Source organism: Phaethon lepturus, unplaced genomic scaffold (genome assembly GCF_000687285.1).
Source record: "Phaethon lepturus isolate BGI_N335 unplaced genomic scaffold, ASM68728v1 scaffold2772, whole genome shotgun sequence".
NCBI classification, from domain to species: Eukaryota; Metazoa; Chordata; class Aves; order Phaethontiformes; family Phaethontidae; genus Phaethon; species Phaethon lepturus.
Window position 1 is genome coordinate 1 of NW_010522425.1, and position 13,636 is coordinate 13,636.

General features: G+C 44.1%; 1 protein-coding gene across 2 annotated transcripts in view; it reads left to right on the plus strand.

Moving 5' to 3' along the window:
* The first annotated feature begins 1,197 nt into the window (after window positions 1-1,197).
* The window catches only part of MLLT4 (myeloid/lymphoid or mixed-lineage leukemia (trithorax homolog, Drosophila); translocated to, 4), a 101,326-nt gene continuing 88,887 nt past the window's right edge, over window positions 1,198-13,636 (plus strand). Inside the window, exons 1-3 of one of the 2 annotated variants that reach the window (XM_010281797.1) lie at window positions 1,198-1,417; window positions 11,059-11,171; window positions 13,198-13,358. In XM_010281797.1, the coding sequence (XP_010280099.1) occupies window positions 1,243-1,417; window positions 11,059-11,171; window positions 13,198-13,358 (449 nt within the window). In that variant the 5' untranslated portion in view covers window positions 1,198-1,242. Of the gene's footprint in view, window positions 1,418-11,055; window positions 11,172-13,194; window positions 13,359-13,636 lie in introns of both variants that reach the window. The other variant, XM_010281796.1, reaches the window with a different exon arrangement.

Genomic DNA, 13,636 nt, shown 5'->3' on the forward strand with positions numbered 1-13,636 from the left:
GAACCGAGCCCTGGGGAACACCGCTTGAGACTGGCCACCAGCTGGATTTAATTATCTCAGGTTCTTTGTTGTTCAAAGAAACATTGTGATGTGTTTTGTGTGATCAGGTGCTAGTACTAGAAAGGGCCGTGCTTAGCATGAAATCTACTGCTGTACTCAACACCTGAGGATATATCTATTTCAGAGCCTCTAGAAAGTGAAGACAAGAGCAATGATTATTAAACTGTAGAGTAAACTTGTCAATGTCAGCTAGAGCATTTGAGTCTTCCTGATTTCCCCCTGAGTGCAGGGCACCTTGAGTTCTGGGATTTGTGCAAGGGGCAAGAGTTGGCCAGGTGGAGACCACTGGGGAGCTAAAATTTGAATTTGGAGTTGGTGTTCAGACTAGTAATGGAGTTCCATGAGAAGACAGTATCCTCCTGCTGTTTGGTAGGCTGGAGCGGATGGCTAAGGGAAATATTTGAGGATGTGGATTTACAATAGTTTGAACAGATTGGTGTTGTAGCTGTGGTGTAGCCACCTGGTTAACAGTTGCCAGTCCTTCTCTCCCCTCCCTTTCACCTTGTGTTGGTACTGGAGCTTTTCTTGCCTCCTAGAGTGTTTAGGGACCTGTACCAAAGACTAGCCTTTCTGAAAATATAAAATAAATCAAATGTTTCATCTTCCTGAACAGGCTGTTTCTGGGACAAACAGATGCCAGCATAAGACAGAGGAACACATGAAAGGGAGGAAAGAGGAGAGAAAAGATGATGCTTAGGACTGCTGTGACAGAAAGTGTTCTCTTTGAGACACATTGCTGTTCCTTGAGCATATTTAACGTGTACTTTTACAGACTTGGGATACAGGGGCCAGCTGTTGGTAACAAAATATATTGAGACCAGTCTCAAGATGCATTTCTGAGTTAAAAAAAAAAACAGTTTTTATTAACCCGCCTTCAGGTAAACCTGATAATAGCTGCCAATTTGAATACTTAAAAGATTCAAGTTTTAAATATTTCCAGTAATAGAGAGTTTTTAATTTCTTTTTACCAAATATCCTTGTTTTTTAAAGTTTATTGTGTCCTAATTAGTAGATTCTACGGTCTTCAAAATTTTGAAAACCAGTGCAGTATTTGAGTGTCTTATATTTTCATAGTATGTTTGTAACTAATAAATAGTAAAAGAATTCTGAACCTTATAACTGTTAGCCAACAGTCAGATTCGTATTTTTATTTCTTTACAGGATCTGGAGTTTCATGGAGTAATGAGATTCTACTTTCAAGACAAAGCAGCTGGAAATTTTGCAACAAAATGTATCCGTGTCTCTAGTACTGCCACAACTCAAGATGTGATTGAAACTCTTGCAGAGAAGTTTCGACCGGACATGCGAATGTTGTCGTCCCCTAAATACTCGCTTTATGAGGTGCATGTCAGTGGAGGTTGGTATTTATTCATGAAGTCTTTCCTGAATCCACACCACCTTGCTATCTACGCCCAGCCAAAATATCTTTAGGTTTGTCCCTAGCTTCTGAACCACATAAGGCTTGGGGTTTTTGTTCCTAAGTACATTACTACTAATCGTATGGGAGGGAGTGGTGTTTCAAAATGTAGGTATGCATATCAGGCCTGCAGTTTATGTAAGTTTTGATTGTGATCTATTAAATGCTATTCTTGACATTCTGTTAATTTGTTGACATTTAGGAGGCGACTGCTGTTTTTAGGACTAGTAGGTAAGAACTAAATTTATAATGGGAAAATGAGAGTGTTAAATTGGAGCACTTAAGACTACATCCTCAGTTGTTCTTTGTTGTGGGCCTTTTGTAGGTAGCCTTATAATATATGTTCCTTTACTGCTAAATTGGGGGAAGTTCAACATAGTATTGTCTGAAGCCACTATGTTTCTTAAACAGATCCTTTTATGTTACCTGGGAAGAACTTGGGTATCTAAACGGGTTTTTGATGCTGGTAGCATTTGTGTCTCCTCACCCCAGTAAAAAGCTTCAGATTGGAAGGTGGTGGTGTGTGTGGTGGTGGACACAGGAATAGGAGAAACTAGATTTGTCATGCTTTTCCTTTTTTGTACTTTGGTGTTGCCGTTTGTCTTCGGCAAGCTCTTGTCCGTCTGAGGTGACACAGAGGCGTCCCCAGCCTCTGGGCCAAAAGAGCACTGACACCAATATGAGGATGCTGCAAATGGCGTTTATTTGTAGATGCTGTTGCTTTATATACTCCCTGTGCTTTGTTACCGCCCACCAAAGCTTATCATATTTTCCAGCTTGCACAAGCCTTTCATATGCTAGTACTTTTCCACTATATGCCGATACATTTCCATTGTTGGGTTAGCGCATGTGCCACTGCCCCTAGTCTTTCCGTACAGCGCGTGATCTTCCGTCCGCCAATCCCTACATTTCCCCCTCCCCATGCACTCAGTTACAATTCGGTAGTTTGCACCAAGCGTTGATAATACACATTAGGCGCTATATTGGTTATTCTGCGGCGTAGCTGTTGCAAGCACAAGCTAAAAATGGGTACCCCACAACATACACATAATAGAACACAAACAGCGATGCCAACAGTCCACCAAAACCATTCCCAGTTAAACCAAGACAAAATCCATGCCCAAATGCTATTGCCGATATCATTGAGCCACTCCCATCCCACAGGCTTTATCTTGATCACCTCCAATAAATCGTTACCTATCCTTTGAATTGCCCCTGCTCTGTCACTAATTTTGTCAAAATCCTCTGTTGTCAAACAACAAAAGGTTAAGTTTTGAAACCGTCTAGATCTACACCCTTCTGCTTGTAAGATCTCAAATATAACTTCAATGGCTTGGTGATGGGCTCTAAGAACTTTAGTAATATCTAAAAGGCTTTCAGATAATTCTTTGGCTAGAGTGTTAACTGCTCGATTTGTTTTCAATAAGGCACATGATAGTTGCTCCAAGGCTGCAGTATTGCGTTGTACGCCAATTCCTGGGACAAAACTCAATGTCGCCCATCCGGCGAGCCCTTTCCACTGTGGTAGCTCTAGATGCTCATTCAGTCCAGAATAGCAATTGTCTGCATTAATTAAATCGTCCCCTCCTATCAATTGAGTCTGCAAGAGATCCCTTTTTCCTCAGTGGTGCATCTGCAGCGGAACCACCATGGGTTGCAGCTATCCTACACTACAAAGGCCATATGCAATGTAAGGAGAGAGACAGCTATAAGCTTTGTCATTACATAACAGTACCACAGGATGGCTAAAACAAACGGGTTGCTGAATTTCCCACCAATCTATAGTTTCTTCTGTTCTATTCTCGTTAACATAGGTAAGGTTTAGCTCCTTCTGTCGTCTAAAAAGCTGTTGATACGAGCAGTTTTTATTCTCTACGTTTTGGTTAGGTATACATGAGGCATTTGGATTTATAGCTATCAGGAGTGGGCGCCTGTCCGTACCGTTGCGGTCATATAGTCGAACAGCGGGCTCTATCGGGCCATAAAACTGCATCAAAGAGGGGTCCAGCTGGTCTGGATCAAAGTAGGCAGCGAACAACATACAAAGAGCCTCACCAAATGATGTGGAGTTTGCAACGGTTATATTAGCTCGGCCTTCCTCCTCGTGTTTAACAACGATTGTTCCCATCGTCGTAAAAAGTTCCTCTCCTATATACCATCTTCTGGTGCCCTCTATATCATATTCACATTCAAATCGTCTGATTCCAAGAAGTGAATAGCAGTGGGGATCCTCGTCGTTGAGGGCACTATAATTACGCTTAGCGTTTTCCCAGCGCTGTGAAGTGTCATTATACAATTGGAGCTTTGCTATAAAACTAACCTGCTCTAACGTAATGTTTTTAGTCATGTACCGATCACATGATGCATTAGTGAGGGGCCATGTTTCCTCCAAAAACGGACAAAGCCGCCCTTTCTGATGGATAGTATATCCTACAAATGCATAACAATTAAGCACTTTCCTTTCACCTCCCACAAAGATACCTGTGGGTAAGCAATAATGCGTTGCATTACGAGCCTTGGCCCATTGTCGGGCCCAAGAATCCACACTACAACTTATTGGATAAAGCAGCACAAGCAAGATTATAAGGTATCTCCCAGCTAAGTGCTTTTCCTTTTCCATCGATACCTTTTTGCGCATTTTGCTTTAACCTTTTCCCACTCCTCTGCCCGCACTTGCCACAAGACAGGTACTAGATTCGTGTGGCTGCACTCAGTTGTTGTATATACAACTATGTCATTAGCATTCCTCAAGCATTTAAGCCAGTCGGCTCGAGCTTCGTTGTATCTGGCCTCCTGAAGTGAATCGTGTCTCACATGTCCTGTACTCAGGAGGATTCTAATGGTTTGACGCTCCTCAATTAAGCACAAATCACACCAACGGCCGACTTGTGATTTCCGGATCCAGCGTTGTCTCTCACACCTATAGCAGTGCAAGTCCACCCAGGGATCGCAGGTTCCACAGCTCGAGCAGCTAATCTCTTTTCTATGCTGTTCTTTCTTGTTGGTCATGCTGGTCATCAACCTGCAATATAATACTCAGTAAAACAAGGTAATTAGGCCTGTTTTAAATCTGGTTTTATCCACCGTACTGGCACCCATTTGAGGTCTTCTCCCTGTTTAATTGCTGCATACCCTCTTCCTTGGGTTACTAATTGCCAACCCGGTTCCCAAGTTCCCCTCTCTGGAAATCGGACTAAAATCGCAGGACCCTCTTCCAGAGCTCTGATTGCCCAATGTTTTTCTACTACCGTTCTATTTTCATCCCCTCTGATATAGTGATTTAACGCATACAGTGCTCGCATTAAAATTTCAGTATGTTTATAACTGGGGATTACTTGAGGATGACCTTCCCCCTCCTCAAGAACTCGGATCTTTTCTTTTAATGTCTGATTGGCTCGTTCAACTATGGCTTGTCCCTGGCTGTTATACGGAACTCCATGAATCAAGCGAATGCCCCATTTCTTAACCCATTCTCGGGTGGAGTGCGCTGTGAAACAGGAGCCATTATCGGTTTTTATGGTTTGGGGGAGTCCCAACCAGGCAATCGCAGTGGTCCAGTGGTGCTGAGCAGCACGGGCAGTGACTCTCATGTGCTGAGTGGCCACAATAATCCCGCTATGAGTGTCCACTGTCACTGCTAGCCATGGTCGGGGTTTCAGTGATGGGCATAGCGTAAAGTCAGTTTGCCAAATTTGATTAGCTCGTAATCCACGAGGATTGACTCCTGCTCCCCATAGAGTGGATTTTTGACAGTAAGGGCATGTAGCCACCACATCTCTGGCTGCAGTCAAGGGGATTTCACAATGTTTTGCCAAAGCTTTTGCTCCAATATGAAGATGGCTATGCAATTCTTTAGCCTGCGTCAGCGTCCATATCCCTTTAGCTGCTGTATCGGCCTTATCATTTCCTATCTGATAATACCCTGACAATGATTTGTGACTGTTAACATGAATGATCGAAACTGTGGCGGCTCGTTTCTGTTATGCATCCTCCAGCATTATTGCAATGGCTGTGCCTGTCCATCCAGGGGTTGTCATACGGGTTAAGAGTTTAAAGACAAACATGGAGTCGGTGACTACATTTAAGTGTCGTTCACGCCATAGAGTCAACGCATGTGCTACGGCTAGTGCCTCGAGTTGCTGTACGCTACTGTCGGGATCAGTGAGTTTTACTCGCTTCCAATTCTTTTTCTCCTGCCACACCACTACCGCGGTGCTCGTTACAGATGATGTGTCTGTGAAGACTGTGGGGCCCGGTTGAGGTTCACTCAACACTCGTGAGCCAAGCACGGGTTGTAAAATGGAGAGGTGTCGATATAGTTCCAGGGTGGGTCCGCATCTCACATCACCTGAGTAGCCCTCTAAGGCTATAGCAATATGATCTTGTCTACAAACTATTTCTTCCCATTGAACCCTTTTTATCGGCAGCCAAATACTCTGGGGCTCCGTTCCAAAGTGACGGATTGTTGCTGTCCTGCCTTTAGTTATTAACTGTGCCATAGCTGCGGTAAATGGCATGAAGGCGGTAGATATCTGATTAGATAATACCACCACAGTACTTTGGGTCTTTCAGGAGCGCCTTGAGCTAGTGCTCCCACTGCACCCTTCTGAGTTATAGCTATATACAGGTGAATTGGCTGATTTGGATCCCACCGATGCAACTGGCTCTCAGAGATAAGAGCTTCTATTTTGCGCACCGCCTCCGCTGCAGCAGGAGTTAGCTGTTGTTCTTCCCATGGGCTCTTCCCTTTAAGCAATTCAAACAATGGTAACATCATTTCATTAGGAATGCCTATCAGATTACGCACCCACTGGATCACTCCCACCAATTTCTGTACATCATGCAATGTTTTAACCTGTATGTTAAATTTTAATGGTTGAGGGACTACGGACTGTGGCGAAATTCGAGTCCCCAGATACGTTATTGAATCTCCCTTCTGCGTTTTTGTTTCTTGCACGTGTAGTCCCTTATCGGCTAACTGCTTCACGATCTCCTTCTCCGTCTCATCTACTTGTTGTTGTGTCGCAGCAGCAATTAGCAGGTCATCCATATAATGAATAATAATTGCATTGGCAAATCTCCTCCGCAATGGTTCAAGTACTCTGGCCACGGCCGCTTGACAAATTGTGGGAGAATTTTTCATACCTTGTGGTAGCACCTTCCATTGATATCGCTTCGCCGGTTCACATAGATTCGTTGAGGGAACAGTGAACGCAAAACGTTCACTGTCCTGTGGCGCCAAAGGAATGGAAAAAAACCAGTCTTTTATGTCCATAACTACCACTGGCCAGTTAACGGGGATCGCCGAGGGCAGTGGGAGACCAGGCTGTAGGGCTCCCATGTCTTCCATGCATTTATTCACTTCTCGTAAATCATGCAACAGACGAAATTTTGATTTGTCTTTCTTCTGGATCACAAATATTGGTGTATTCCAAGGGCTAAAACTTTCCTCCAGATGCCCCTGTTCGACCTCTCTATTTATAATTTGATGTGCAGCCAATAATTTGTCTTTGGTCAAGGGCCACTGTTCTACCCACACAGGCTTATTAGTTTTCCATTTAAGGGGAATTGCGTAGGCGAGACTGAGTAGATAGACAGTGGCCCCTAGCCTAAATTTGATAGTTGAAACCCATACTGTGACAGCACATCTCGGCCTAACAAAGGTTCATTAATTGCCGTTATGAAAGGGGTAGCTATGGCTGCCAATGTTGGTCTTCCAGGATCTTCCAGGTGTAGCATCAATGGTTGTTCACTGCATAAAGCACCCGTTGATCCGCCCACCCCATCTAGTAGGCCCGCTGGCCCCGCTGGCCATGAGGGTGGCCATGATTGGTGAGGTATGCAAGTAACGTCTGCTCCAGTATCCAATAACATTTGAAGAGTAATCATTTTGGGAAATGCTGAAGGAGTCCCTTGTATGTGCACGGTCGCCCTGGGCCGTTGGTCACAGCTCATGACCAAGGCCACTTGGTTTCGTTGGTTGGGGTCAGCTCGGGTGTATTGCTCGTCACGGGGTGCACCCCCGGTGCTCTTCCTTGATACACTGGGTGCCTGTTCGGGGTAGGATGAGTTCGAGGAGGCTGGAATTGCGGAGAGGGGTAGCCCCCCACAGCCCTTCTCCGCCCCCCGTTTCCCTGAGGTCTGCTACAGTCTCGGGCTCAGTGACCCATTTTTCTGCAAGCCCAACACGGGCCAGGGGGTTGTCCCGGTTGTCCTCGACCTCCAGGGCATTGTGCCCTCATATGGCCTGGTTTGCCACATTTGTAGCAGTTACCATTAGGGCCCGCCGCTGCTCGGGCAGCTACGGCCACGGCTTGCGCTACCTGGGAGATCATAGCTTGTGGGATAGCATTTTGCTGCTCTAGCACATATTTGATTATTTGCCCTAGGTTGGCCCCCCTGGGTGCAGTTCTCAAGATTTCTTTCGTTTGTTCATTAGACTGCTGTTTTACACATTCCAACATCACTGCTGCCATTGCCTCTGGTGGTAACTCGGCAGACTCAATAGCTGTCTGTAACCGATCACAAAAGGTTACAAAGTCCTCGTTAAGGGACTGCTTGATCTTAGTCCAGGGTTCAGGGCCTCTTTGTATTTTTGCTACGTCTTCGTAGGCTCGTCTAGAAGCCTCAGAGGTAGCATTAAGCTCCCAGGGTCGCAGCATGGCCGCCTGCTGCTGTGGGGTGGTTTGAGTTGGGTCAGACCCTTTCAACCTCTGTAAGGTAGATCGTCTTAGGGGGTGTTGTTGGTCGGCGGCAGCGGCCGCCATCACCATTTGCAATCTGCTAGTCCAGGCATCTTTCCACATCGTAGCCATAGTAGGGGAAAGGATCATGCGGGCTAAAATTCGGAGATCCCACGGCAGCATGCCCCCCGCATGTACTGCATCTAGCAGCGTCTGGGTAATCGGGTGTCTTAGCCTGTTCTCCTGTACGCTCTTGGCTAATTGTTGCACGGTCTTCGTATCTAAGGGGGTCCATTCGACATTGCCTCCGGCTGCTACCCTAACAGGGTAGGCCTGTGGCGCCTGAAATTTCAGCCCACCCAGGGCACATTCGGTGGCTATAAGTTTCCAATTGGTTAGGGGTATATCCTTCGGTTTACCTTTGGCTTCTATCTGTAACCCTTGTAACATTCTCCGCTGTTGCAACACTTCCTGTTCAAGGGTATTCAAGAGCTCATACATTTCTCCTACTATGGTTTCCTGTTTACCCTCAGCCTTATTTTACCGCTGCGGCTGCACCCGCTCTGCGGTTTCCGTAGCCCGCCCCATTTGCCGCATTCTTCCTGTAAGACCTTGTAAGGAATCAGAGCCCTCTGAGTCAGAGGTATCAGAGCTTTCTGGCTCCTCCTCTAGAGCTGAAAGGGGTCTTTGTCTAGGAGCGCTCCACTTCCGCTCGGCGCCATCTTTTTTCGGCTGTGGCACAGTTGTATTTCTACGCTGTAACTCGCTCTCCTCATCCTGTTCTTGCCACTGCGTACGGATAAGGGCCCCAGGAATCCAGTCATCGGGGTCGAGTACTACCCGCGGCTCCTCTTTTGGTCCCCTTTTTCGTTCTTTTCCTCCATTATGTACGGGTGGCCTACAGGCTGTTCCACCCGTTTTCTCCCCACATTCTTCAACCCCGCGTTTTGCCTGCTCCAATTCCTCCCACGGGTATCGAGGGGGTTGTTCCGAGGCCTCCGCCCTATCTGGTTCCGGGGGAGCACTCGGCACAACAAATTTAGGAGGGCATAATATTCCCTTTTCCTCTTTTTTAGGTTTCACCGGATATGCCTGGGGTATATAGCTTTCTCCGCCGTTTTCCTCCTCCTCGGAGCTCTCCTTTTCGCCCCTCGGAATCTCCTCCCCCCGAACTAATGAATCCTCGTATTCCTCTTTTTCCCCATTTTCCTCCACCACCCCTTGCCTGTCATTTTCCCCGTCTCCCGACAGCTCTGTAGGAGTCGTCTGCGTGCCCATACTATCACGTCGAAAAAGAGCTTCTCTTGCTGCCTGCCAGGTATCCCGTTCCTCCCGAGCCTGTTTCAGGACACTTTGTATCGTCCCCCAAATTTTTAATTCTTTGGCACTCTTGGTGCTCATCGCGTACTCTGCTAACGCAGTAGTACATTGCAGCCAGTTGCCGGGGAATAAAACTTCCCCTGGGCTACTGATGGCCCCTTCTTTCAGGAGCCGCTCGAGACAGCTTCTAATTGCCGCTGCTTTCATGGAAAGACCCCACTCCCGAGCACAAGTTTGTACGACCTTAACGATTGCGTCCATGATCCGGATCCAATGACCGCCTGCGGTCCGCCACCTCAGAGCATCACGTCGGGGTCACCACTTGTTGCCGTTTGTCTTCGGCAAGCCCTTGTCCGTCTGAGGTGACACAGAGGCGTCCCCAGCCTCTGGGCCAAAAGAGCACTGACCCCAATATGAGGATGCTGCAAATGGCGTTTATTTGTAGATGCTGTTGCTTTATATACTCCCCGTGCTTCGTTACCGCCCACCAAAGCTTATCATATTTTCCAGCTTGCGCAAGCCTTACATATGCTAGTACTTTTCCACTATATGCCGATACATTTCCATTGTTGGGTTAGCGCATGTTCCACTGCCCCTAGTCCATTGTTGGGTTAGCGCATGTGCCACTGCCCCTAGTCTTTCCGTACAGCGCGTGATCTTCCGTCCGCCAATCCCTACACTTTGGAAGCTTACACAAGTGGTGTTACTACATTAAATTCTGCTTTTGAAAGGCTGAAAGTAATTTAATTTGAGATAATGGACATTTATTGGGATGTGTGTCACTTTTCTTGGTCTACGAATGGTGACTTGATGTGAATTATAAGGGATTAGAGAAAAGTACATGTGTCATCACTAATCTAACCAATGAATAGTATGTGGTTTTTCTGCTTCAGTTTTTTTAAAAAATCCGCTAGCACTGTATCTGTAGTCAAAATGAAATGGTTTGTTTTGCAGAGCAAGTTCCTGATGTTTAAAACGTGGCTCATATATACTGTCTCTGACTTCTAGAAGAGAGACCAAATGGCAGAACTTGCTTAATTTTCTTAACCACTCTCTCTGATTTTTTTCATATACTTAAAATAAGTGTAATAAACTAAATTAAATTTTGCCTAGTTTATGTGCATAATGGATTTTTTTTTTATTATTTGTTAATCTGATTTATTTTTGTGCAGTCTTTCCAGAATAGTAGTTCTTGGGCAAAAGTCAGAGTGGTTAAATTTAAAATAAGGAAGATGAGTCTCATGAAATCAGAAAGTTTCAAGCATTTTTACTATAGATACAACTTCTCCTACTGAGTGACAATCTTGTGTTCCCAGACTTCAGCTCTAACAAAGGAGGTATGCAGGACTACTTTATGTGGACCTTTGCTTGTGTAGATAGAGGGAATACGCTTCAGCTTGTTGCTGTAAAGGGGACATACATTTCTACCTCCCCAGGCCTTCTGTCCCTATACTTAACAGGGAAACATCAACTGATATGTACTGTTCAGCAAACTTTTTTTAAGAGCATAACTTGTTTCTAAATATCTTTGCTCTTGAGGTGCCAAGTAACTGTTACTGCTTTTTTTTTTTGAAGAAGAAAGAAGATTAGATGTAGATGAGAAGCCTCTTGTTGTACAATTAAACTGGAACAAAGATGATCGAGAAGGAAGATTTGTTCTCAAGAATGAAAATGATACACTTCCTCCAAAGGTGAGTCTTTAAGAAGGAGTTTGCTAGTGGGAACAGCAGTTTTGAAATGTGACTCATTTATATAGCAACACATACTTTCTACTCTTTCAATTCCTTGAAAACAACTGATGATGATGACTTTTGATATCCAGAGCAAGTCTTTTAAATACTTAAAATGTATCTTTGCAACACAGCATTTTTGTGATCTTTCAGATGGTTTGTGATGCTTTGATCCATGTAGCTGTCTAGTACTGGAGCATGTAATGCCCAGAGAACTTAAAACTTGCTTTGTTCTAATATGATGAATTAGAAATTTCCTCAAATAGTATATGATACCAAACACATAAGAGGTAATCTGGCCTCTTGCAGAGCCTTTAAAAGGGTATGCTAGAGGGAGTTAAGTAACTAAAAATTGTTACCTCCCTAGGTAATGTTCTGTTTCTTAACAAAACTGATGGGAGACTGTTGCCTTCTGGGGAGGTTTTTTGGTGTGTTTGTGTGGTGGGTTTTTTTCCTTCCAAATGGAAAAGGAGGGACATGCAAACATCAACCATAGAAAACCTTTTTTTAAAAATATTAATCTATGAAACATTAAATTATATCAGGCTTTAGCTCCTGAAATCATATAATTACATATTATATCTAACTTGGATGCTTATAGCTATGGAAAACATGCTGTTCAGTGTGGGCTGTCTTCAGACAAATTTTTCATCTTGGGCTGAGCACTAAATTTGAGTTGCTCTTGGAATTAGAGCTTGTTAACTTTAAAGGTGCTTTGGGTATAGGTACATGAGCTATTCTTACATTTACACTATGCTTTTGACTAGGGGGTACATCCATGTTAGAGTTGGGGAGAGAAAATTAATCATAGAATCATAGAATGATTTAGATTGGAAGAGACCTTTTAAAGGTCATCAGATCCAACCCTGCTGCAGTGAGCGGGGACAGCTTCAACTAGACCAGGTTGCTCAGAGCCCCGTCCAACCTGACCTGGAATATTTCCAGGGATGGGGAATCTACTACCTCTCTGGGCAACCTGGGCCAGTGGTTTACCACCCTCATTGTGAAACATTTCTTCCTTACAGCTAGTCTAAGTCTGCCCTCTTTTAATTTAAAACCATTACTCCTTGTCCTATCATGACCCCTGCTAAAACGCCTGTCCCCATTTTTCTACTAAGCCCCCTTTAAGTACCGAAAGACTGCAATAAGGTCTCCCCTGGACCCTTCTCTTCTCCAGGCTGAACAACCCCAACTCTCTCAGCCTGTCCCCATAGGAGAGGTGTTCCATGCCTCTGATCATTTTTGTGGCCCTCCTCTGGACCCGCTTCAACAGGTCCATGTCTTTCCTAATGATGTCTTGTACCACATCTACCAGACTTCCTATTACTATTAATTGATTTAAGTAATCTTCAATCTTCCTTCTCTTTGTTCTTCCCTTCCCGATACAAGCAAAAAACTGCATCTTCTTTCTCTCATCTTCTATTATTTTCTCTACAGAAGGCAAATGAGCTTAGGATACAGGTATCTTGTGTATGCAAGGAGCAGGAATTGGAGAAGAGAACACTGGAAGGACAATTTGGAAAAATACACCATAGGGGAAATGTTCTCTAGAATGTTTTTTCTTCTGCAGTTTATTCTTACCTCATGCTCCAACACAGTTGTCTTGAAAACAGATTAAGTGCAGTGTTGTATTGTGAAGTATTTTTACTGGGATGCAGAAATTTGTTTCGCAGCCTTCAGTTAATCTTTCAAGCCAAGTAGATAATAGGCCTTTTTCAAGTAAAATTTTGCTCTTTCTTCATTTTCTTGAGTACAGGGTGCTTAATTAGTTCATACCTGCTTTGGAATATGAAATTATTTTTGCCTTCTATGTTATTCTGGAGAGTATTAATCCCATCCCTGTGTAATGCATTATTGTTGCCTATAGTATTGTTTTTATGTTAGTGATGATGTCTTAATCAGATTTATCTGGAAAGTTAAAACCAATACTAACTTTTCATTGGACTAAAAATGATGGAAGTTGTTTTAAACTCATATATTTCAGAAGGCTCAGAGTAATGGCCCTGAAAAACAAGAAAAGGAGGGAGTAATTCAGAATTTCAAACGAACTCTCTCAAAAAAAGAAAAAAAAGAAAAAAAGAGGCGTGAAAAAGAGGCGTTGCGACAAGCATCAGATAAAGATGATAGACTTCTTCATGGGGATGATATGTAAGTGTTTTAAACTTTGGTCAGTTCATCTAATCTACATCTTACTTTAAAGAATTCTCCCTCTCTACCAAATAACTTGTTGTTTCTTCCAAGAGTAAGTAGTTGACGTGGTTGCAATAGGGATCGTAAACCAAAATATGTGATGGCAATTTCTGTGGTTTGTATGTACATTTTGCTGCACGGTTTGTTCTTAAACCACAAAGTAAGCTTTTTTCCACCTCTTTCTTCTTCTACAGGAATTGACACATTCTTTGTGATGTGGACTTTCCCCACTATGT